Source organism: Pseudorca crassidens, chromosome 13, assembly GCF_039906515.1.
Source record: "Pseudorca crassidens isolate mPseCra1 chromosome 13, mPseCra1.hap1, whole genome shotgun sequence".
Taxonomy (NCBI): Eukaryota; Metazoa; Chordata; class Mammalia; order Artiodactyla; family Delphinidae; genus Pseudorca; species Pseudorca crassidens.
The window spans coordinates 6,477,482-6,503,289 of NC_090308.1; the positions used below are offsets into that span (position 1 = coordinate 6,477,482).

Consider the following 25,808-nt stretch of genomic DNA (forward strand, 5'->3'; position numbering starts at 1 on the left):
GTTTGGTGGTGCTGAATTCTCTTAGCTTTTGCTTGTCTGTAAAGCTTTTAATTTCTCCATCAAATCTGAATGAGATCCTTGCTGGGTAGAGTAATCTTGGTTGTAGGGTTTTCTCCTTCATCACTTTAAATATGTCCTGCCACTCCCTTCTGGCTTGCAGAGTTTCTGCTGAAAGAGCAGGTGTTAACCTTATGGGGATTCCCTTATGTGTTATTTGTTGTTTTTCCCTTGCTGATTTTAATATTTGTTTTTTGTATTTAATTTTTGATAGTTTGATTAATATGTGTCTTGGCGTGTTTCTCGTTGGATTTATCCTGTATGGGACTCTGTGCTTCATGGACTTGATTGACTATTTCCTTTCCCATATTAGGGAAGTTTTCAACTATAATCTCTTCACATATTTTCTCAGTCCGTTTCTTTTTCTCTTCTTCTGGGACCCCTATAATTTGAATGTTGGTGCGTTTAATGTTGTCTCCGAGGTCTCTGAGACTGTCCTCAATTCTTTTCATTCTTTGTTCTTTATTCTGCTCTGCAGTAGTTATTTCCCCTATTTTATCTTCCAGGTCACTTATCTGTTCTTCTGCCTCAGTTATTCTGCTGTTGACCCCTTCTAGAGAACTTTTCATTTCATTTATTTTGTGGCTCATCACTGTTTGTTTGCTCTTTAGTTCTTCTAGGTCCTTGTTAAACGTTTCCTGTATTTTCTCCATTCTATTTCCAAGATTTTGGAGCATCTTTACTATCATTATTCTGAATTCTTTTTCAGGTAGACTGCCTATTTCCTCTTCATTTGTTAGGTCTGGTGGGGTTTTGCCTTGCTCTTTCATCTGCTGCTGTGTTTCTCTGTCTTCTAATTTTGCTTAACTTACTGTATTTGGGGACTCCTTTCGCAGGCTGCAGGTTAATAGTGTCCATTTTTTTTGGTGTCTGTCCCCAGTGGCTAAGGTTGGTTCAGTGGGTTGTGTAGGCTTCCTGGTGGAGGGGACTAGTGCCTGTGTTCTGGTGCATGAGGCGGATCTTGTCTTTCTGGAGGGCAGGTCCATGTCTGGTGGTGTGTTTTGGGGTGTCTGTGGCCTTATGATTTTCGGCAGCCTCTGTCCTAATGGATGGGGTTGTGTTCCTATCTTGCTAGTTGTTTGGCATGGGGTGTCCTGCACTGTAGCTTGATGATTGTTGTGTGGAGCTGGGTCTTGGCATTCAGATGGAGATCTCTGGGAGATTTTCGCTGTTTGAAATTACGTGGAGCTGGGAGGCGTCTTGTGGACCACTGTTCTGATCTTGGCTCACCCACCTCAGTGGCACAGCCCTGACTCCTAGCTGGAGCACCAAGAGCCTGTCCTCCACATGGCTCACAATAAAAGGGAGAAAAAATAAAAAGAAAGAAGAAGATAAAATAAAAGTTATTAAAATAAAAAATAATTATTAAGAAAAAAAAATTTTAGTTAAAGAAAAAAATACAGACAGAATCCTAGGACAAATGGTAAAAGCGAAGCTATACAGACAAAATCACACAAAGAAGCATACACATACACACAAAAAGAGAAGAAGGGAAAAAAATATATATATCGTTGCTCCGAAAATCCACCTCCTCAATTTGGGGTGATTCGTTATCTATTTAGGTACTCCACAGATGCAGGTACATCACGTTGATTGTGGAGATTTAATCCGCTGCTCCTGAGGCTGCTGGGAGAGATTTCCCTTTCTCTTCTTTGTTCACAAAGCTCCCGGGGTTCAGCTTTGGATTTGGCCCCACCCCTGCGTGTAGGTTGCCGGAGGGCGTCTGTTCTTCGCTCAGACGGGACGGGGTTAAAGGTGCAGCTGATTCGGTGGCTCTGGATCACTCAGGCCGGGGGGGAGGGAGGGGTGCGGAGGCGGGGCGAGCCTGCGGCGTCAGAGGCGGCGTGACGTTGCACGAGCCGGCGGCCTGACGTTGCACGAGCCTGAGGCGCGCCGCGTTCCCCCGGGGAAGTTGTCCCTGGATCCCAGGACCCTGGCAGTGGCCGGCTGCACAGGTTCCCGGGAGGGGCTGTGTGGAGAGTGACCTGTGCTCGCACACAGGCTTCTTGGTGGCGGCAGCAACAGCCTTAACGTCTCATGCCCGTGTCTGGGGTCCGCGCTGATAGCCGGGCTCGCGCCCGTCTCTGGAGCTCCTTTAAGCGGCGCTCTGAATCCCCTCTCCTCGCGCACCAGGAAACAAGAGAGGCAAGAAAAAGTCTCTTAGCTCTTCGGCAGCTCCAGACATTTTCCCGGACTCCCTCCCGGCCAGCCGTGGCGCATTAGCCCCTTCAGGCTGTGTTCACGCGCCTGTCCTCTCCCTGCCTCCGACCGAAGCCCGAGCCTCAGCTCCGAGCCCCGCCCGCCCCGGCGGGTGAGCAGACAAGCCTCTCGAGCCGGTGAGTGCCGGTCGGCACCGATCCTCTGTGCGGGAATCTCTCCGCTTTGCCCTCTGCACCCCTGTTGCTGCGCTCTGCTGTGCTCTGCTCCGCGGCTCCGAAGCTTCTCCCTCCGCCACCCGCAGTTTCCGCCCGCGAAGGGGCTCCTAGTGTGTGAAAACCGTTTTTCCTTCACAGCTCCCTTCCACTGGTGCCGGTCCCGTCCCTATTCTTTGTCTCTGTTTTTTCTTTTGCCCTACCCAGGTACGTGGGGACTTTCTTGCCTTTTGGGAGGTCTGAGGGCTTCTGCCAGCGTTCAGTACGTGTTCTATAGGAGCAGTTCCACGTGTAGATGTATTTCTGGTGTATCTGTGGGGAGGAAGGTGATCTCCGCGTCTTACTCTTCCGCCATCTTGAAGCTCCTCCTCGCCTTTTGGATTTTAGAATTTCATTTTTATTTTTATTTTATACATTGGACTAGGTAGCAGACCTAGCTTATACTTTTAACTTTGGTAATAGGATAAAATTTTAAAAATTCTTTTGGAATATAACAATTTTATTGATATGAAAATGGCTGCGCCATTGGACCTGACGCAGTGGTGAGATGAGAAAGCTGCGTGCTTGCTGACTTCAGAGCTAAGACTTTTTCCTGCTTAGAATGGCTTGGCTTGGCACGTTGCGTGTCTGGTGCGTTTACATGCCTGTGCACATGTGCATGCTTCTTTATATGCATATCATCTATTTATTTGATGTTAACCGAAGGACGGGCGGCCTTGGAGGAGGCGGAAAGCCTTCTGTAAGGTTTTGTCAGTGGTTGTGATGCTTACAGGCAGCAACTGACCTTCTCAGCAAAGATCTGACGTGATTTTGCTTTTTGTGGGAGTATATTGATTTTCTTTCTCCTGATAAACTTTGCACACCATCTAGAGGCTTTATTAACACCTTATTGAGAGAAAACAAACATCGTTGAACATGATAGCAGACTCGTTAACTTTCGAGATTTTATTTGTTTACTTAGGTGTAACCTAACTTTGCAACTGGCATTGTTAAATTAGCAAAGTCTACAAGTCTTATACAACCTAACAAGTTGTATAGTTATTTTATGTCCAAGCTTATATAATTATTTCCTGGATTTACATAATATAAAGGGAGCCTAACGCATCAGCATGAAAACTGAGATTCGCTAATAATAAGGCACAGATGCGCAGGTCGTGGCATGGCTCATTTACAGGTTTTTCTTATGTGCCAGGCAGAGAGTATGGTAATTATGCTCATTTGTCATGTTTTAGCTTAGAGAAAATTAAAACTATCATATTCACATTAATAATGAGATTTCTGAATGGTTAATGAGACTTAAAACTAGCAGTTGCTTCTTACAAAAGAGTCTGCAGATAACCAAGTGTGGAGCTGTTGGAGCGGGCAGGCTGAGGAGAGACGGACTGAGGATACTACGGACAGAATTTCTAGGCTCATGAGAGACATTTAGATTGATTCTAAGTGACAGTTTGTCTGTTGTAACTTGGTAAGAGCGAGGACCTCTTTGATAGGGATGTAAGATGCTTATTACTAGTTTTCTCATAGATAACAATGCCCCTGTGTCCTCAGTCCCTCTTAGTTGAAAATTTGGGTGGGTAATCTTTTGACAGGTTTATTATTTAGTGTAAATATTTATGTATTTTTATTTAATACATTTTACAGAACCGTATCTGAACGTATCATTTTTCCTTTTCTGGAGGCTGATTAGAATATGTCCCCACTCACAAGCAGTGAATGTTGAAGACTTTTGACTTGGCTTTGCCTCCTGACAGCGCACCAGCACGTGCTGGTGGCGTTCAGATGCACCTGCCCTTCCTCTCTCTGCTGGCACGTGGCTTGGACAGGCAGACCCCCTCTCCTTGTTTCGGGCAGGCTTTCCCCAAGCACAGCCTGGTGAGAGATAGGAGGGTGGAGAGAGGGCAGAGCTGGGCTGTTTCTCCCTTTCTCTTTGGGAGGGGTCTTTGGCAGGGGCTGCATCTTATCCATCCTCCCACCTACCCCCGTCCCCCAGTCCCCGGTGATTAGATCACCCTGTGCTAACGCTGCTAATGGCAAGGAGCTTCCTGCCCTGGTTTAGTTCTTCTGGGTTTCCACCACCTTTGCAACTAGAGCTCCGTCAGCATTAAATTCTCTCAACTGAACTAACTGGTATGGGCCCTGCTTCCCTAACTTGACCCTGACCCATGCAAATGGCCAGTTACTTCTTTAGTACAGACCGTAGATCCACTGTAACCTTATAGTGAAAACTGTGTGTCCCTTTTATTTTATCAAAAGAAAGATACGTTGCCTTTGGGGGATATTAACTAAGAAGAAGTTGGAGACTAACATGGGATTTAACTCTTTGTAAAGAGAGACCATTTTTATGTGGAAAACATGTAATTGTTAAGCAATATCTATTAAAATTGTTAACTTTAAGAAGTTCGATAAAAGTTGTTTGAAGTTTCATGATGGAAGAAGTCAGGTCTCACTGCTGTTTTTTCAGGTTTGTGAAACTAGATTGTGTTTGAGACAAGCAGGGCTTGCCAGATGGTAGTTGTAAGTTATTTTTATAGAAATTTGGAACACATTAATTTGTGTTTAGAGTTGACGATTAGCTTCTGATTATATAAGTTTTTATAAATTGGGTTCTTGGTATTAATCCAGTTCAGATTTTGCTGGTTTATTTATTTGTTTCCATACTTTTCATTTTCCCCTTTGTTTGTTAGAAACACTGGCAGCGTCTTGAGTCAGGTAGCAGAATGGAATGAGGAGAAAGAGGTAGCTTCCAACAGTTGAACTGTTCACAGGTCTTTCCCTTCGTATAACATTGCTTTTTATGGACGTCATTCAGCCAGCGGGCTAGGCCTCTAAGATCTGAAAGGAAAGGATGAGTGGGTTATGATAAAATACGAGGCCTCAGTGAGAATGGAAGGAAAGAATCGTAGCCTTGTCCACAGAAATGGCAAAAATATGAGTATGTTTCTAAGAACTTAAAGAATATAACTCTGTTATATTTTGGATTTTCTCTTTAGTATTAATAAGGTGAAAAGCACATTATAGTACTAAATAGCATTTAACAGGGTCACATTATAAACCCAAGCACATTTTTTAAGGTCTTACTCTGGGATTATTTTTATTTTTCATTTTTTAAAATAGTTCACACTATCATTTGGGGAAAAAAAAAATCCTGGCCAATTACTGTCATAGACTTTAGCTCCATAGCTAATTAGGGCCTCCCAGAACCGAGTATATGGATCCAAGTGAAGTGAGCCAGCCAGTGGGAACTGCAGCTCCTGGTTAGGTGCAGGAATTCATTTCATTTAATGGGACTTGATTTGTTTGGTTTTCTTTTTGGTTTTTTGTAGGTGATTTTACCTGTGAGATGGCGTTTGTGAAAGATGGGTGGGTCCCTTGGAGATTCTTTATTTACCCACATAAGGATCCTGTATTTCCTTCACTAGAATTGACAGATGTCCCTCCCCGCAATGAACAAGAAGTTTTCTCTTCTGCACCCATAGGGGACTATATCCCTGGTGATATAGAAGTAACTTTGCTTGTCAAACCCGGCACCCACTGGAACTAGAGTAATGCCACCTCAAGCAGCCAGGCCCTGGGGCGCAACCGCTGTCATCTGGCCCAGAGTGAGCTGTTCCCTGGGTCCTTGTGGGGATCAGCTGGTGTCATGCCCCTGATGGCCAGATCTCACGGTGGTGTCAGCTTTCTGACCACACTGCTTAGACCCTGGCTAGAAGATTTTTCTGGCTTTGGCATCCTTGATTTTTTAATCTGAACAATCAAGAGAAAAACATCAAACATCATAGAAAGCAGAATTCGTAGACGATTACTGCAAAAGAATCATGCAGCTGTGTGAGAGGACAGCTCTACATAAGCAAGTTGCAATACCCAAGGCAGAATTTTTCAGCAAGGTTTTTTACTTCTGTTGTGTTTTGCTTTATTGTTTGTGTGTTTTGAACGCAGCCTGCAAATATCAGAAAGATTTTGAAAGTGCTAATAACCCATTGATTGTGTAGGACAGGAAATGATCAGATCGTTCTGCTGATTAGTCTGTGGGAAAAGGTGTTATTACTATTGGCAGACACTTCTCCAGGGTTCTCTCAAGTTTCTGCACAACTTGTGAGGGAGCACTAACTACCCTTTTTTTCTGGATAATCTTTTCAAGGAAATTGTATAGCAAACAACCTGGAAAATAATGATAGTATCTCTCTCTAGAGTAAAAGGTGGACCTGCTTATTGTTCAGTATAATAAACACAGTGTCTCCCTTTAGGATAAAGGGAAAGTTGGCTTACAGGTCCTTATAAAAGATCTGGGTTCCCTAAGCTCAGGGTCCTCAGCTGTGATGCAGAAACCCCCCATCTAGCTTGGCCTGGCCACTTCATCTCCTGGGAGTTGGGATGCAGAGAAACTGACGTAATCATGATGTCCATACTTCATTCTGCCTGGGCTCTGAGCCATGCAGTTTTTTTGTCTCATGTCTTCTGCCAGCATCCCTGAGACGGTCTGTTAGCTTGCAAGCTGGGCAAAATCTCGGACCCTCCACCAGTTTTGCTACTCTAGCACCAGAAAAGAACCTCCTTTCATAAAAACTGGTGGAGAAGGCCCGGAAATTCACTGATGACTGATACATATTTAATATACAGAGTTGGTAATTTGTATTTTAATTCTGTCACGCCGTGTGAATTACTGGAATTTTCCAAACATTTGTAACTTATTATACCGTTGTTTGTAAAATCCCTACCTCCATTAAAAAGGATTTTGGCTTTTATCTGACTTTAGCTGGTGTTAGAGCAGTATGTGATTTGTTAGCTGAATGTCTACCAGTAGCTTTCTGCAAGCTAAGAAAAAATATAAATACTATCTATCTGTATATGAAATATCTTCTTGATAGTCCAGCCAACTCAGCCATTTTGGAGGAATTACTTTTCGTTATGAGTGAGCATTTTTTTCATATCTGCAAAAAGCAGTCACAGCTAGCTCTGTGTATTTCACAAGGATCAGTCATGTCCTCCAGACGTCTTGTTTTGATAGTCAAGGTTTGCCTTAACTCTTTTTCATAATACCCTTGAACTGACCTTTGAAGGATGTATATCATTTCAAAAAATTGAGTGAAAAGGGTGGCATTCCATGTTAAAAGAGAAAACAAAAACAATCAGTATGATTTCCATGCTGCTTCAAGGGAAGCCACGTTGGACTTTACAGACACGCCTGACGGGCTCCCATCAGCTGCACTGCACACCCCACCCATCATAGCAGGACTGTTGGCACACCCTCATCTTCTGGGCTAAGGACTGCAGGCTGGCAGGTTGGCTGCTCTGTCACTTGCCCCAGGTAGGATGGGTTCTGGCTAGCTAGCAGCTATACCATCTGGAATTGATGAGACACTTGTTCTTAAGAACAGCCTGGGTTCCTAACTCCTGGCTTGAGGACATTTCTCTGCACACTCCAGATTTTTAAGAGTAACATATTTTCCCTGAGACATGACATTATTTTCACATGTGATAAGCGAGGTCTGCTACAGCCACTGTCTTCCGAAAGAATAAGTAGAGTTTACTCCCCTTACCGTTAATGTTGCTGTAACTCAGTGGTTCTCAAAAGTGTGGTCTGCAGAGCAGTAGTAACAGCATCACCTGGAAACTTGTTGGAAATGCAAATTCTTGGCGCCGTGTCAGAACACCTGGGGTGGCTCGCAGCGATGTCTAGTTTAACAAGCCTCCTGGGTGATTCTGATGCCCATTGGACTTTGACACCCACAGGTGTGGCTCACTGTGTCTCAGGTCAGAGGAGGAGGAAGTTAGTTTGGTTACAAGCAGGGAAAGGACAGATTAAGAGTGGTGGTGTCAGATGTATAAAGAAACACTGGTAGCATTTATTAAGTAAATCTATTGTTTTATTTAAGAAAATATATCTAATTAGATATCTAATATCTAATATATCTAATACTGTTAAGATACAAATGTGAATAAGACATTCCACAGATATCTCAGGGTCTTTTGGTTGGACAATATATGCCTGCAGGCAAAATCCAATTTGCTACATGTTTTTGTAAAGTTTTATTAGGACACAGCCACATCCATTCATTTGCATATGGTCCATGGCTGCTTTTAGACAATAATGCAGAGTCGAGCAGTGCAACAAAGACCATATGGCCCGCCAAGCTGAAGACATTTAATATATGGTGCTTTAATAAAAGTTTGCTGACACCAGGTCTAGTGTTAAAAGGGAAAATACTTTCTATATCCCAGTAGTTATACACAAATGGAGCTGAGGATTAAGTGTATATGCAAGGGTTCTTCTGTCCTCCAGTGTTACATTTGTACAGAAGTTTTGCAGTGGCACACAATTTAGCTTCAGGGATGTTATTACCATGGAAGCTGTACAGACTGTTTGACAAGAAGCAGAGTACTTACCTGTCAAACACTTTGGTGTGTGAGAGGGAAAAGGGGTATGTGAAAAATACAGAAATAACAGAAGATGAAAATAAGAAAAACAAAAAATATTTTGTTTGAGAAGGGAGCATATTATCAATCAGAAGATGTATCTTGGGAATTCCCTGGCGGTCAGAGGTTAGGACTTCACACTCTCACTGCCTAGGGCCAGGGTTCAGTCCCTGCTTGGGGGACTACGATCCCACAAGCTAAGATAAAGGAGTGTGTGGCAGGACAGGGCTGGGAAATAAGAAGGAAAGAGGTGCGGGTTTAGAACATTCCTAACTGCCTGGCAGGGGGTGGGCAGGTGAGACTCCCAGGGAATCCTGGGATGCCAAAGGGGGCAGAACGAGGGGAGAGGCACACTCTGCTCCTCCGTAAGTCTGCAATATTAGCATGCTTATCAATAGTTGAGATTGCTAAATTTCTTACCCTGCACTGTATTCTTGCTGCTGACTGACCAACTGTGCAGTGATCCTGTAGAAAAAGCACTGAGTTTCCCTTTAAGAAGCCTGGGTTACTTCCTGGATTCACCTCTGACTGTCTGACTTTGGGCAAATCATTTTGTGGCTCAGGGTCTCCTCTTCCTCATTTTCGAGATGCTGTTTCAGGCTTCCTCCTGCATCCACACTGTGTTATTTTACCAGACTCACTTCTCACCGAGAGGTGAGCTAGGGGCACACACAGAGTGTTCCCCCAGCAACCTGGCTGAAAGAGAAAAAGAAGAAAAGACTAGCAGACAATTGGACCCTTCTAAAAAGAGGACTTGTTGAATAGTTTGGCACAAGGGCATTAGTTTCCCTCAAAAGAGTTGATGTTGATTTATTTCAGACTCACACCTAATGATAGATCTCCTCTCTTCCTGAAGAGATTCTTTACTGTGAAAATGTTTAGAGGGGGAAATGGCCAGCCGGATTCCATGTCAGTGATCGTATTTCTCATTCTTTCAGGAATTTTTCTTTAAATGTGGAGCACACCCGACCTCTGACAAGGAAACGTCAGTAGCTTTGAACCTGATCACAACAAATAGTCGAGACATCACCTGCATAACATGTATGGACATCAGGTAAGGATCTGAAAACACTGTCACTCTCAACATGTGGCTTTCTCAGCGTCTCTGAAAACAATAGGTAATTAAAGTCACTTTTTAATTTTTCAAAGGAGAAATCAGAAACATTTTTCTATAAGTCAGAATGCAGCCCACCAGCCAGTATTTTAGAACCTTCCATTAAAGTTGATAAAGATGGCGTTAAAATATGTAGTGTTGATCATATTATCTTACTAGGAGCATTGCCTCTGTGTTTCCTGCTGTTAAGCTGTGACCTTTATATTAATAACTCACAACATCTTTCTAAGGAAATGAACCACCTCCCAGATACACAAGGTGACAATTGCTGGAAAAATAATATTGTCTCCTGCAAGAAAAATTTTCCTGTCATTATTTTTTGGGGGTTCTATAAATAAAAGCTACTGTATTCATACACAGTTAGATTTAAGTGCGTATGTGTAACTAACCACTTGATTGAATAAGGCCCCCTCTCATATCAGGCAGCAGAGGAATGCCCTCTCTGTAGGTTAGAGAAAATGACTATTTCTCCTTATGTTGACAGATTCATGCATAGGGATGTCATTAAAGCCTGCATGAGGACACCCCAATATTCTGCATTTGTATTTTGCTGATTGTTGTGTTTTTTTCTTGTTAATGCTTTATTTTTTATTTTAGAAATAATTAACTTAAAGTGTTAGAAATTCTATCCTCATGGTTAATAAGATTTTGGTTTAATTCTTTCCAGTATCTTGGGTATGCCTGAACATTTGCATGTCTGTATGGTGCGTGTGTGTGTGTGTGTGTACATACGTGTGTGTTCTATATGTAATTGTATTGTATATAGAGTTTTGTATGTGGCTTTTTCCATTTAACATGGTAGCATGATAAGATTTCCGTGTCATGGAATATTACATGAAAACACATTTTTATAGGTACCTAAGATTCTATCATATTGTTGCTTTAATTTGCACTTCCCTGATGACATATGATGTGGAACATCTTTTTATATGCTTATTTGCTGTCTGTATGTCTTCTTTGGTGAGGTGTCTGTTGTGGCCTTTGGCCCATTTTTTAATTAGATTGTTTGTTTTCTTTTTGTTTAGTTGTAAGTGTTTTTGGTATATTTTGGATAAGTCCTTTATCAGATGTGTGTTTTGCAAATGTTTTCTCTCAGTCTGTGGCTTGTCTTCTCATAATCTTGACATTGTCTTTTGTACAGCAAAAGTTCTGAATTTTAATGAAGTCCAGCTTATCAATTATTTCTTTTATGCCTTATGGCTGTGGTGTTGTATCTAAAAAGTTGTGCCATGACCATGGTCATCTAGGTTTTCTCCTATATCATCTTCTAAGAGTCTTATGGTTTTGTGTCTTATATGTAGGTCTGTGATCCATTTTGAGTTAATTTTTCTGAAGGGTGTAAGGTCTGTGTCTAGGTCCATTTTTGCATGTAGATGTCCCATTTTTCCAGCATTGTTTGTTGGAAAGAATATCTTTGCTCCATTGTATTGCCTTTGTTCTTTTGTCAAAGATCAGGGTCTATTTCTGGGCCCTCTGTTCTGTTCCACTGATCTCTATGTCTGTTCTTTCCCCAACACTACACTGTCTTGATTACTATAGCTTCATAGTAAGTCTTGAAGTCAGGTAATGTCAGTCCAGCTTTGCTTTTTCATTCAATATTGTGTTGACTGTTTTGGGTCTTTTCCTCTCCAATTAAACTTTAAAATCAATTTGTTGATATCTGTAAAATAATGCTGGGATTTTGATTGGAATTTCATTGCATGTATACATTGATTTGGGAGGAACCCACAACCTGATAATATTGAGTCTTCCTACCCACAAACATGGAATACCTCCATTTATTTAGTTCTTCTTTGATTTCATCAATCAGAGTTTTGTAGTTTTCTTCATACAAGTCTTATTTCATATTTTGTTAGATTTATACCTAAGTACTTCAAATTTCAGGTGCCAATGTAAATGGTGTTTTTATTTCAAATTGCACATATTCATTCTTGGTATATAGGAAGGCACTTGACTTTTGCATATTAACCTTGTACCTTGCAACCTTGCTATAAGTGCTTATGATTTCCAGGATTTTTTTGTCGATTCTTTTGTATTTTCTGCATAGATGATCATGTCATCTGTGAACAAAGACAGTTTTTTGTCTTCCTTTCCAATCTGTATACCTTTATTTCCTTTTTTTGCCTTATTTCATTAGCTAGGACTTACAGTATGATTTCGAAAGGAATAGTGAGAGAGCACATCCTTGTCTTGTACCTGATCTTAGTGGGAAAGTTCAAGTTTCTTACATTAAGTATGACATTAGTTGTAGATATTTTGTTGATAGAGTTTATCAAGTTTGGGGAGTCCCCCTCTTATTCCTACTTTACTGAAAGTGTTTATCATGAATGCATGTTAGACTTTGTCAGATTTTTTTTCTGCATCTATTGATATTATCATGTGATTTTTCTTTTTAGTCTATTGATGTAATGGATTACATTAATTAATTTTTCAGTGTTGAATCTGCCTTGTAAACTCTAGGATAAATCCCATTTGGCCATTGTGTATACTACTTTTTATACAGTTTTAGATTTGATTTGCTATATTTTGTTGAGGATTTTTCTTCTATGTTCATGAGAGATATTTGTCTGTAGTTTTCTTTTATTGCCTTTGTCTGGTTTTGATATTAAGGTAATGCTGGCCTCCTAGAATGAATTAGGAAGCATTTATCCTGCTTCTGTTCTCTGAAATAGTTTGTAGAGAATTGGTAGCAAGGTACGAATTTTATTTATTTTGTGCTTACAAACATGTACTTTTGTATAAAAAGAGATTGGCATTTTTCATCTACCTTCTTAATAATAATTCTCTCTTTTAATGATCCTTTACAAGTGTATAATAACATATTCAAGGAACTCCAATGCCAGTAAGCTAATTTTTTGATCTAGCAATGTAACAATCTCTTAAGCCTTCAGTTTCCTTATAAAATCCAAGAATTGAAGTAGGTAAACTGTAAGGCTCTGACTGGTTCTGAAGAACTGCAAAAGGTAGAAACAGTCCTTGTTCACAGCCTATAAATCAATAGTATCATTTGAGAAAGCACTTGTTTGTGGTCCTGCCTTCTGACAGATGCAGAAATAAAAAATGAGGTTTTCAATGATACTGGCCTCCAAATGACACATATGTGGTTGTAATATGTAGAAAAATGTATAAGATAAATGTGCTATTCATTTCCAGATGTTAGGCTTAAATTTTAATTCAGGTACGTGATTTGTGTCTTTTGAGTTTATATTGTATATAAAATATTTTCCTGTCTCTTAAAGATAAAAGCAAACTATTTGAGGGCTAAAACGTCCTGAGGTTTTGTGTGAGCCATCAGGTTCCCATCTGCCATCCAGCCTTGCGGTCCCCACTCCTTATTTACAGTAGTGGCTTGATCTTCATCCAATTGAGGTTATCAGTTGATAGTCTTAGGTTTATGAGTAAATAGTGAATCGAGCCAAAAGCAAAAACTTGAGCCAAAACCAGAAATTACAGCACTTGAAGGTATAATAGCTGTGCTGTTAAGTATTTACAATAGAAATTATATCAGAAAGGTTCAACACATCCCTGGATACCTCAATTGCACTCAGGAATAACAATATTCAGCCACAAAAAAATGACACGGGCAATGCCAAAGTAAGATCGTATTCCTTCCCCAACCAGTGTGTATATCTTGGGGCTCACCCTGATATCAGGTAGCTTCAGGGGAAAACAGTATTTCTGCACCGTGAATCTTACTTTACAGAATGAGCCTTCTTAAAATTTAAAAATATAAAATTTGAAAACATAACAAAATAGAAAAATTATTACCATGATATCATTTGGCAAAAAGAAAAAAATCACCACCCTCCTTCCCTAGCTTTGCTTCTTCTAAAGCTGCCTAGTGTGTCCCTGTACTTTTCACCTTTATTCATTATTCCTGGTTTCCAAAACCGAAGACAGACTAAAAAACAACCATGTTTATAGTCAAAATTTCACCTTCCAGAACATGTTCTATAGTCCACTTCCCAGTAGGACATTAAATCTAAGAAGCACTATACGTTGTAATTTTCCTTACCTCTTCCAATAAAGTCTTATGTTTTCGATGTCATTGTTGTTTGATATAAGTGTTTTTAAATAATTTTCTTGCTTTCAAATTTGTGTTAAGTTTCATTCAGCCTACTGGAGCAATGCCTTGGATTGCACACTTAAAAGATTTACTTGGGCTTGGAGATTAGTAAAGGTTTATCTGAAAGTCTGTTTGGACTTGTTCTTGGTGTTCCTGGGGGAGAGTGATTTGACTATGATTTGATAGTATTTTGGTATGAATTCATTTGTTGATTTAACAAAGAGAGATGAGAAATGGATATCTTAGTTATGTTCCCTTTGAATGCATTTGTTATGTCTACGCTTCTCTTGTAAATTCTATATAGAAGTTCCTTTTATGTTGCTTAATGGCTATCTTCTATCAGCTTTACCCTTTCTTGACATTTTGGTGTCAGATGGAAACGTATGATTTGATTCATCATCAGGCTCTGAAGAGCATTGTGAGAGACTACAGGTATACTCACATAGGATTTAACTGAAATCTTTTTTTTTATTGGAGTATAATTGCTTTACAATGTTGTGTCAGTTTCTGCTATACAGTGACGTGAATGAGCTGTATGTGTACATATATCCCCTCCCTCTTGGACCTCCCTCCCACCCTCCCCCACCCCACCCATCTAGGTCATCACAGAGACTTTTTCAGTAAGTGGCTTTATTTCTGTAATGGAAAAATCCTTGAAATTGTGTGTGTGTGTTTGTGTCATAGCAGCAGTGATATTCTTTGAGCATACAGATCTATATATTTCTCCTATCTGACCCAAATAGTATGTATACTCCTAGGTAATGTAACATGCCAGGAACAAAAAATACTTCCCTTTAAGTATGGGAGTATCTTGGAGTGTCCATCTTACATAGCATTCTAGAGAAAGGTAAATCAGAATACCAAATTGATAGTAGAATAAACAGGAGTACCTTCTATAGTAGAATGGAATATCATAACTTTTTAAGATGAAAGAGGAAACTTCAAAGATATGTCTTCTAGCTTGAAACGAGTAACTTCACACTGTGCCCAGACCCCATTGGAGTAAGATCTCTCTACTTAAGCTGTGAGATTCTTTCCTGAAAAAGTGTGGCACACCTCAGTCTGATCCAGTCTTGAGGGAGAGCTGCTATAAACCCTTCCAGAAAGGAGAATCCTTCATGTGGGTAAAGCCTTACATTAAGGCAATTGTATTGCCTCCTTTGAAATTCGAAGGTGGTGCTTAATGACTTGTAATTCTTTAATTTCAAATTCTTTGAACGTCTATCTTACGTATGAAGAAGTTGAGGCTAAGACATTTAAAAAATTACACCTGGTCTTACCATGAGGAACTGGCTGAACCAACCTACACATCAAGCCTGTTTGTTTTTCTCTCATCACACCTTACCCCCTGCATGGTCCCAGTTTTCTCTGGACAGTAAAAGGCAAGCTATCTGGTGAGGTTGGAAGGTAGGATTGCATGTGAAAAGGAAAATACTAGCAGTAAAGTGAAATACAAAGACAATTTAAACACCAGTAAGAGTTGAAGAAAACAGCTGTATACATGCCTGTCCACTCTAAGTTGTAGGTTGCTAGAAGGATGAGGTCCAAGCTTGACTGATGTGCAAACCTGACTGATGCTATTGATACAATGTCCTGCACAAGTCTTTGCATCCAAGAGATTTACATAAATATTTGCTGGTTTGGATTAAAGTAAACCTGTTTTACTCAATGTGACAAACAGAAAACAAATTCTTTTTGTGTGGAACTCTCTACTTTTAAAAATCCCTTCTGAATCTAATGGAATTGTCCAAACTGAGTTAAACAAAATAAATTAATCAGAAATCAGTAGAGAGTTTTAAGGCACTATTAGAAATAAGGGAGAAAGCCAAATTGCAGAGTCCTACTAGTAGGAGATAGATTACCCAGCTGTATTGTTTGGGGTCAGTTACTTATAAAAACAGAAGAAGTATTTTATCAACATTGAGACTTTGAAATGTGAGCCATGTCAGTCAGTGACCTTCATTTCTCCTGCAGTGAACCCTGTAGATTTCAGATCCAAGTGGCTGCATCAGCGGGGTTTCCTGGAGATGTTACAGGTGCTTGTGCATGAAATTCATAAGCCTCACCTTTTCATTTAACTGTCGTTGCAGGTGCACAGCAGCCCCCGCTGGCACTACTAGGACAATATTGCAAATCCTTCTGGACCAATTTCGTATCTATTAAGGTCAACCTTCCATGTTGTAACCGTCTGGATTTTAAGCAGTTCATTTTCTGATGGTGGATGTTAAGAAGCGGCTGTATTCCTAAAGCATCCAAGTGGCCCTCACTAGGACTTTGGTGACAGCCGACCATTACTTTTAAGGTCCATTTTCATTGGAAATAAATGCCCACAGAGTCTTTAAAGAGCTAATTTTGCTTAGAAAAATATTGTAAGTGACTTGTGCATTTGCTTTTAATTGCAACTTTATCCTTATAATTAGCAATTCATTATAAACTTGTGGAGGGAAAGAAATTATGTGTATTGCAAATAATATTTGCACTGATTCTTATCCTCAGAAAATTTAAACTGCTGGGATATTTCTTATTGGTAAGCAATGATACCGTCTACCTCACCCTCTATATACATCATCTACATAGTTCTTTTTTCCCATGACATTTAGAATTAGGTATTTGCAGATTTGTCCTTTGTGGCTTCACAGCTTGTAGAGCTATTTGCAACCAAATAAGCAATAGTCTCAATAACGTGCAGAGCAGACAAGTTATTTATTGAAGTAAGGGTCATGATGTGTTGATTCTGTTTCTTGTTAATTTGACAAATTCTATGTCAAAGAAAACATGGCCTCAATTTTGGCATCTGAAGTACACTGGGAATGGAATTTCAAGGGTTTCTAGGTCTAGACGTAGATTTTCACAGCACTAAGGGCTGCTTCATGTGCTGTTGTGACAGTCCTTACACCATCACACCCACACATTGATGTGCAGAAGTGTGAACACAGAAGGCAGCATCCTATAATATCAATATCATGGGCAAAGCAATTTTATTCAGAAGTCTATTGTCTTTAATGCCTCCTTCTCTTATAGAGAGAACTTAAAAGTCAATCTGTTCATGCAGCAGATATTTATTGAGCTCATCTGTGACTCAAGGAACTGTTTCAGGGGCTTGAAGCTGAGATAAACATGTTTTTAAGTCGGATGCAGGGAGAGCCAGTGCCAGCTGCACAGGCTTGTAGATGAGTACTGTGGTGGAGATGGGCTCATCCAGGCAAGGCAGAACTTGACATTGCAACTTCAGTGCATTCTCGGTGTCATTGCTATGAAACAGGGACCCAAACTTAGCTTTTTAGGCCAAGATTTCCCAGTGATTTTTTTCACTTGACCAACATTTTAAAAACACATGGGATAATTTGCTATCTTACATCCAGCCAGCTAGATACTGACATTACCTGCTATGCTGAAGCCCTTCCTCCTTTCATGTCACCCTGGAAAGAACCTTGACCCTTGACCCCAAAACTAAACTCTGACACCTGGTGCTGTCATTACCCGTCTCCATCCAGTTCCTTCTCCTGAGCGATTTTGTTTAAAATGTATGTTTGTATTTTTTTTAACTAAAAAAAACAGGTGCCTAAAGTCTTCTTCAGTTGTAGTGTGACTAAAACATTTAAAATTGTTAATGCCTCCAATGGATGTTTCTCTACAGATCGTAATATTTTAACTGAGGAAACCTACCTCTACTGGCAGCAAGCTCAGAGAAGATTTTGATAAAGTAATCTCAATTCTAACATGTTTTTAATTAAAATGAGCAAATATTTCTGACAGAATATTATCCCAAGTACTGTTTTTTGCTCTACTCAGAGAACCTTTCTTTGACAAGCATTTTTACAAAACAGAACTTGCCAAATAAGTTATTTTTATTTATGCATATTTTGAAAGTTCTACCACATTTAGATGCAGCAAAGTCAGTTTTCTCAATTCCACTTCTTTGTGATATCAATATGGAAACTACAAATTAAAAATAGGAGTTTCACTGAAAAATTCTTCCCACCAATTGAAATATTCCAAAAGTTCAGTTATAGATTTCAGAATGGAAATCCAGTATATCATTTGAGTTCTCATCATTTAATCTTATCAGTTTCCCCCCTACTTTTACAGGGATTCGTTTCAATGTCTTCTCGCAAACCTTTTCCAGTGATTTTTTGTTACTTGAGGCTTCAAAAGCTGAAGATTTGGGACATTCATTAGTTGAATACTTTGATTAACGATTGCTAATTGATTTTGAACAAAACGCAAACATTTAGAAGGCTCTTGTAAAGTAGTTAGTACTGTTGTAGTGTAGGGGAGGAAAAAAAGTACTTTCCTTCTACCCTTCTAGGTTCTCCAGCTGGGGTTCTGACAAAAGACACAATAAAAAGAAAAGAAAGAAATTTATTAGCACATGCAACACACATACACATGGGAGTACCCAGAGATGAGTAACTCAAACAGATGGTTAGAACTTGGGCTTCTGTAGCCCCTTAGCTGAAGAACAATGAATTTGTGGAGAAGCGACAAGACAAAGGAAAAAGACATTGAACTTCTACGGGAACAGATTGTGGGAGGGTGAATATATGGTGGAACTAATGAAAGGTAAGGACTAGTTAGTAAAGTTTGCTGTATAGACTCCTCTGGTGCCCTCTGGGCTGATAAGTGTCTAAAGTTGTCTCCAGTGATTAACTTCTGTCCTTGATAGAGAGGGGAGGGGGATACATTGACAAATGTTCGTCCTGCTTCTAGGCAAATAAGGGAGGGCGGAGAGCTTTTCTTATGTCTGCTCCCTCTCAATCGGCTTCAGCTCAAAATAATTCTTATGCCAAAGTGACACATTTTGGGTTGGCATATTTTGCCACCCTTCAGTTGACACTAGACTTGATTTACAAAGTAGTTTTTTCAAGGCTGAAACTTGCCTAAAAGTTGGACTGATAATGAGCTGTAGAGAGACAACAGAGATGCTTTTGTATCCAAAGTCTGTTTTGTCACAATTTTGTGGTTCAGTTACTGTCTTTATAAAAATATTTGTAAATTTTAACAACTACAGCTTCTGCCTTGATTGGTAGAATATCACAGCTTGTTTGAACACAATTATGAGTTAGATGCATCCCATGATTACTTCCAAGCATGTTCCACACATTCCTAAATTTAATAAGGACGTTGTTTTTAACCATAAGGCTGTATTCCACTGAAATATATATTCACATCATCACTTTAAGAACATATTCAGTGTGTAACTTTTAAACTGAATTTGCACTAGAATTCACAATAAATTCAGATATTTCACCATCAAGAGAATAAATTTCCAAACTCTTTACTTTGAGTCAATGAATTATGTGAAAAGAAAAACGGAACAATTATTGGATTTAACAGGTTTTCCATTTTTATTAGACAGTGACACTGACAGAAAACTATTCAGTTTAACTCCTTATGAAGTTCTTCTGCTAAGCAAGCTAACACTGACAGCTATCACTTAACTTTTTGTATATGCACAATAAAACTTGGAATCAAAACTGAGTAAATTAACTTAGTCATTTGATCTAAATGAAAAGTCACACTTCACTGAATAACATGTAAATGTACCTTCAGAGCTGCATGTATGAAATTGAATTCTTTGTGCATAGTATTCTTAAAATAACTACAGACTTTGTAGTAGATGCTGATGCTTCTTCAGTAGGTTTGTGTCTCTAGTCTTTGTCTGGTCAGTGATATTTTAAAAGCCCCTCTGGTAGATAGAAAAGGTTGACTAATACTTAGGCAACTTAAATAGTCATCATTAACTTTCTTGAGAAATAGAAATTCTGTACTGCAATATTGTGATTTATAATAAGAAATATTTGTTCTCTGTCCCCCATCAGAGCCCCTAAAACCTTTGGAATTTCCTAAGTGCTGAGAGCAACAATGGTGCCTTTCATTACGTTAAGGAGGTTACTTTGGGTTGCGCCTGAGAATGGGGGCTGGTTGCCGGGGGAACCAACCTTCTGATTAGAGGGTTGGAACTTTCAGTTCCAACTTTCCCACATACCTTGCCTTTGCCTCTCTTCCACCTGGCTGTTCTGAGTTCTATCCTTTCATAATAAACTGGTAATCTAGTATGTAAAATATTTCTCTGAGTTCCGTGAGCCACTCTAGCAAATTATTGAAACTGAAGGAGGGGTCATGGAACTTCCAATCTATAACAGCGGGTCAGAATCCCAGGTGACAACCTGGAGTTGCAGTTGGCATCTGAAGGTGGGAGGGGGTAGTTTTGTAAGGCTGAACACTTAATTTGCAGAACCTGATGCTATCCCCTGGTAGATAGTGTCAGAAACGAACTGCAGGTCCCTCAGCTGGTGTCGGATCATTGTTTGGTGGTGGTGGGAAGCCTCCACACATTGGCATTAGTATTAGAATCTTATGTACTTAACATGTACTTCTTTTAACATATTAACCTATTAAACTACTTCTTTTAACATATTACTGTTGGAAGGGTTTATTCCAAAATAAGTAACTGATACCAACAATCACAGTAAACAGTTGTTCTAGATTTGTAATTAATAAGTGACAAAAAGCCCTGCAGCAGAAGCCTTCTGACGACTTTTCCGTGGTCTCTGTACTGTCTGTCTTCTATCTGCACATACTTCATGTAGAGTGAACCTATAAATTCCTACAATTTCCATTGATCCCACCAACTGTTGGCCTGGTGGCTTTGTGCATCTCTCAGACTTCAGACCAGTCCCAGCACAGATGGACACATGTACTTCACATGCTCTAGATGAGACAGTGGCAGAGAACACAGAAGTACGTGTGTATGTGTACCCAAACCAGTCCAGCTTACTGAATGTAGCTGATAATAATACTACTACTTTGAATAATGACAAATCTAGAATAAACGCTAAATCAGACAGGATGCACAGACAAAAGCAAATACTGGGATTGTCTTGTGTGTATCTTGTCATATCATCCTCCTATGTATGCCTCTGAGACCAGGGGTTCCGTGGCTCCACATTTGGTAACCCGAGCGCCCAGAGGCCATAGAAAGGATATATAACACGAGCACATCACTTCTTACAGGTAAACACCTGTGAGCTGAGACCCAAAAGTCACACTTGCAACCCTATCCCTCCTCCTTTCCAAGGTCATGTGTCACTGTTTATTGGGAGATAAATATGAACTTGAATATGAAAAAGAATGAAATGGGAGGGGATGGTGACAGTTGCTGCAATCCAGAGAGGGCTCAACTTTCATTAAGCTCCACCCTTCAGTCTGAGTTGCTGCTAGCCTCATTCTCCAATGCTGGCATGCAAGATGAAATCATAACGTTTCCCAAAATTTCACATAACAAATCAGTCTCTCTCTTCACTAGATTAACCCCAAGTTGTGATGCTAGAACCACTGGGGTTTGGGGAGGGCCCAGTATAGATAATAATAATTAGTGTTATACACAAACAAGGGCATATGACAGGGTGTCCCTGCATCGTTCTCCATGCTCATTAGTGAGAATCCCCAATGATAAGTGAATTATTCTTTTTGTTCCTAAACAACATTAGAAAAGCAGCCTGCCTACCGGCTAGGTAAGGGGTTGGCATTTGGTTTTCTTACGTCCACAGGCTGACTGATTCCTTGTTCTGACAAAGACACTTTATTCCAAGCAAGACAGATTGACTTTCTGTCCCCAGTGAGCAGCAATCCTTGATTGTTCCAGCATGCCCCCTGTGCTAAGAGTAACTAATCCCCGTTCTACCTCACTTTCACATGTAACTTAAAGCTCATCTCTTTCAGAATACCTCTTCTGGGGAAGGCTTTTCCTATTTGTGTCACGCTCGCAAGTACAGAAATATGTACAGACCATTAATCCAAGAGTTATTTACAGACACGTATTATTGCATAAGTGGTCTTAAAGCATTCCCTAAATTCTTATATCCTTACTGCAGAATTTATCCCCGAGAGCTAAAGGAGAGTTAGTCTGCTTCTTCCTTCTTCCCCTCCCATTTTCCCTCTTTTTTTTCATATTTAAGATTGTGGGGTCTTTAGTCTGACTCCAATGGCCTTCCCGACTCTTGAGGTGGGCGGGTGGTATAGTGGTTCTGGGCGCTTTCTTTGAAGACAGACTGTGTGGATCCAAAATGCGGCACTTTCCTCCTCACCCCGTCTTTCCAGATGAGAAGAGTGCCTCCTCGTTTTCACAGAGTTACTGTGAGGATTAAGTGCGTCAAGCCTTGCAATTTCAGCTTCAGATGGTGAGTTCCAAAGTTCTAATTTCTGAAGCCTAGATTTTACGATCCCTACCCCATTTCCTCAGAGAAAGTAGAAATAGATGCATTACACTTCACAAAAGGTGTGCAGGTGTGTAGGTGGCACCATCGGGTGCAGACAGCTCCAGGAAGGGGGTCATCAGGACAGGCTTTGCCCCCTGAATCCACCAGCATTTGATTATCTGACTTGGGGCACATCAGTTATTTTGACCTTCATTTCCTAAACTTGGTTAATTCCTGAGGTGGTGTTAAAATCAAGTAAGTTAATTTCTATGAATACGCTTTGAAAATTTTAGATCTCTACTCAAATGCAGCACATCAGTTGTAATGATTATTATTAATAATCCTTTTCCCCTTGGGGAAATATATGTACATAAATAGTTATTTTAGAAATGAAACATTAATCCAGTCGGGAATATCTGGCCCTAAGTCTCCACTCAGAGGAAATATTTTGAGTTTCGAGGGCAAAAGAATTTTGATATTAATGGGAGGAATTTTGTGGGCATATGATTGTATAAAAAGTGATTGTAAAAGAAATTGGGCCTTGGTGACCAAAATATATTTGGGAAGGATAAGACTTCTTTAATAGGATAGCTTTAGAAATTTTAGTAGAGACTTAACATCTTAAATGTGGCTACTGTAAAAGCTGTGACAGGGGACATGTAGCAGGTTGAGTTCTTCAGAAGCAGAAATTGAAACAGAAGTTGATGTGTAAGATTTTTTTACTTATTCATTAGAAACAAGGCCTGTGAAGGGGAAAGGGAAGGAACGAGTTTGGCCAGCTGCATGGGGCGCTCTGGAGTGAGTGTGGCCTGCAGAGCGCCCAGGGCTGAGTCGGACCGAGCCTTCAGCTCCTGCCTTGCCCAGCCTCACGGCATTGCTGCTGGACGGTCACTGACGCAGATCCTGGAGGAGCTGAGGGCTGGGCGCGCCTGCTGACCGCACGCCTCGCAGCTGGGCAGCAAGTCCTTTGAAACGGGATCTACGTGGTACCACTCTGTATTCCCTACAAGCCATAGACAAGAGGCATGAAAAGAACCTGAGAATCCTGAGAAGAGTTATTTAGGACAGTATTAGAAAGTAGAGTGTACGATACGTATTTCTGGACAAGAATTAACAAATATAATCACATTTAACCTATTCTGGTAATTGCTGTAATGTGATTACCAAGAACTTACTCCATTCAGTGGAATAATATACAGTTTTGAGAGCAGAAATAGTCTGAACTACCATATTCCTTACACACCCGGACATTCTTACATAAAATGCAAGTCCTGTCACAATGCTAATAGCTGCAAAAGAAAATCCAAGTTTTAATCATTCACATTGTTTTGCAAATATCATGATATTGATTTCATGTAGAAACTACTGTAAATTTTTACTGTTATATGTGATATAAATGATCACTTTTAAAAAACATAAAATATATTTACATAATCAAAATGTGTCTTAAGAGAAGTTTAGGAAACAAACTTCAAAATTTCATATTCAAAACCCATATGGTTTAAGAGGCACGAGAAGAGATGAAGCATCCACGTGCCTTACAAGAAATACTATTGTCAGCCTAAAACTTTACCACAGTACAAATAATCAACAGTGTCACTCATAAATTACCCTAGTAAATTAATAGTTCACTGATTCTTAAATGCAAACATTCTGTATCTCCTTAATTGTGCCTTTTCACAGGACTTGATATCAATATCAATATTAACATCTTAAGCTTTTTGGAATTCCATGAGCTTCTGGCATGTGGAATTACATTTTGTTGTCAACTAGACTTTCTTAATTTGAATTGTTTTTATGCCCATTTTTAAAGGCTGTTATATTTACAAATATATTTTCCCAGTGATCATTTCAAAGGTTAACCTCAAATTATGTCCATAATAAACCTGTGTTGACTAAGTTAACGTAATCCTCTACAAAAGAGGAATGCGTAGGTTAATGGATCCACATAGCTGAATTAAAGCCTGGACTGAAAAGGAGTTGAGAAGACTTTCCCACTGAGTTGATTCCTTTGTCTCCTGGTGGCATGATGGGGCGGAAAGCAAACACAATTGAGGTCAGACTGGGACTTAATTACAAACTAGTCATTCACCCCTCAGCTACCATTTTATCCAGTGACGCTGATAATACCCACTTAAAAGGACTGTCAGGGTTGGGGTGATAGTCCAATAATAAAATCTGTGTAAAGGTGCTTGGTAAACTGTAAAATGGTATTCAGTGTTATTAGCAATGGGCAATCTCCCCCAGATTTGCCAGTCCCTCTTAGAGCCTCTGCTACTCCAGAGGTTTGCATGTTTGAACTGAGACGGGGTGCTGTAGGGTGCTGTCTCACTCCAATTCTGTGCTAGGAAACTAGTGTGATGCTGGCTGGTTGATGGATGTGTCCTCCTAGCAGGGGTCTAAGGAATCAAACCTCTGCATTGTCATGGAGTCCAGTGTGCAGGCGTCTTGGGGAGCTGTGCATGGAAGAGCTAGCCAAGATGTTCTCCTGGACTAGATGCCCATACTGAACTTTTAAGTTAAGATTGTCCACAGAAGTTTCCTTAAGTGTGCTTTAAAATCAGTAAGATAATAGCTAGAGTGGCTCTATCACAAGTAACTCTTATTACAGAATTTATACAGAACGGTATTCTAGGAAAATGATAAAATGCGTGGGGTGTGATGATCCCATCATACACATTAGCTTTCACAGAACTGTCAGTGTTCAGCTCTAATCTGGCTTTCTGGAATGATATTTTCGGCTCCTGCAACACCAAGTCCATATGGAAAGAGATTTTGATTCAGCAAATTAAAAAAAAATAAACTTCATTCTCTGAACCTTTTTTTTTTTGTATACGTACTAAATAGGTGGAATTAGCCTTTTGTTTGTCTTGAAAACTCGGCTTAGTTAAGTTTATTTTCCCATAAATATATTGGAATGCCTTCCTTAGCACTACAGCTTGCTTCTTGTCCATTTGCAATGTCTGTTTTACACCAAGCTTGTTCTGTAATGAGACTAGCAGAAGGCACAGAATTTTTTCTCCTCCCCCAGTCTCTCACTATGTCTGATTTTCCTATTTCCCAGTTTCCATTGACATTTGTTTCTGAGCATAGATTGATTTGCCCTAGAGCCACTCAGTGATGCTCAGTGATGCCAACCGAGTCAGCCTCTGATGAACAGAGACTGTGATGGAGAGCTTAGGCTCTGGAGAAAGAATGCTGGGTTTGAAACCCGGTTCCACCTCTAATTAGAACAATTGCCTTGTTCTTTGGGCAAGTTCCCCAGCTTCTCTGAACCTCTTCAAAAGGGTCTGAAAAATTAAATGAGATAAAATTTGAAGAGTGCATGTCACATAGCAAACACAGTAAATACTAGCTAAGATTTTGGCTCTGAGTTGCTAACTAAAAGAGCATATTGTAGGTAAGTTTTTACTGATCTTGTCTCCTCTATATTTTGCTCTCCAAACATACATCAGTCTTGGCTATACGAAGCATAAGTAAAGAGTATTTAATCTTTTCTATGACTGGTATGTCTGCCTCAACATCCCAGGAGTCATCTGACAAAACTACTCATGAACAAGCCTTTCATTAGCTCGCTGAATGGG

At 40.0% G+C, this 25,808-nt stretch overlaps 1 protein-coding gene across 17 annotated transcripts in view; it reads left to right on the forward strand.

Moving 5' to 3' along the window:
* The window catches only part of LOC137204361 (E3 ubiquitin-protein ligase parkin), a 1,432,750-nt gene that overhangs the window by 716,859 nt on the left and 690,083 nt on the right, over positions 1 to 25,808 (forward strand). For all 17 annotated transcript variants that reach the window (XR_010933571.1, XR_010933572.1, XR_010933575.1 and 14 more), the window contains one exon: positions 9,782 to 9,897. Coding sequence is in view for 12 of the 17 variants with exons in the window: in XM_067701593.1 (XP_067557694.1) it covers positions 9,782 to 9,897 (116 nt within the window). In the remaining 5 variants the exon portion in view is untranslated. The remainder of the gene's footprint in view (positions 1 to 9,781; positions 9,898 to 25,808) is intronic.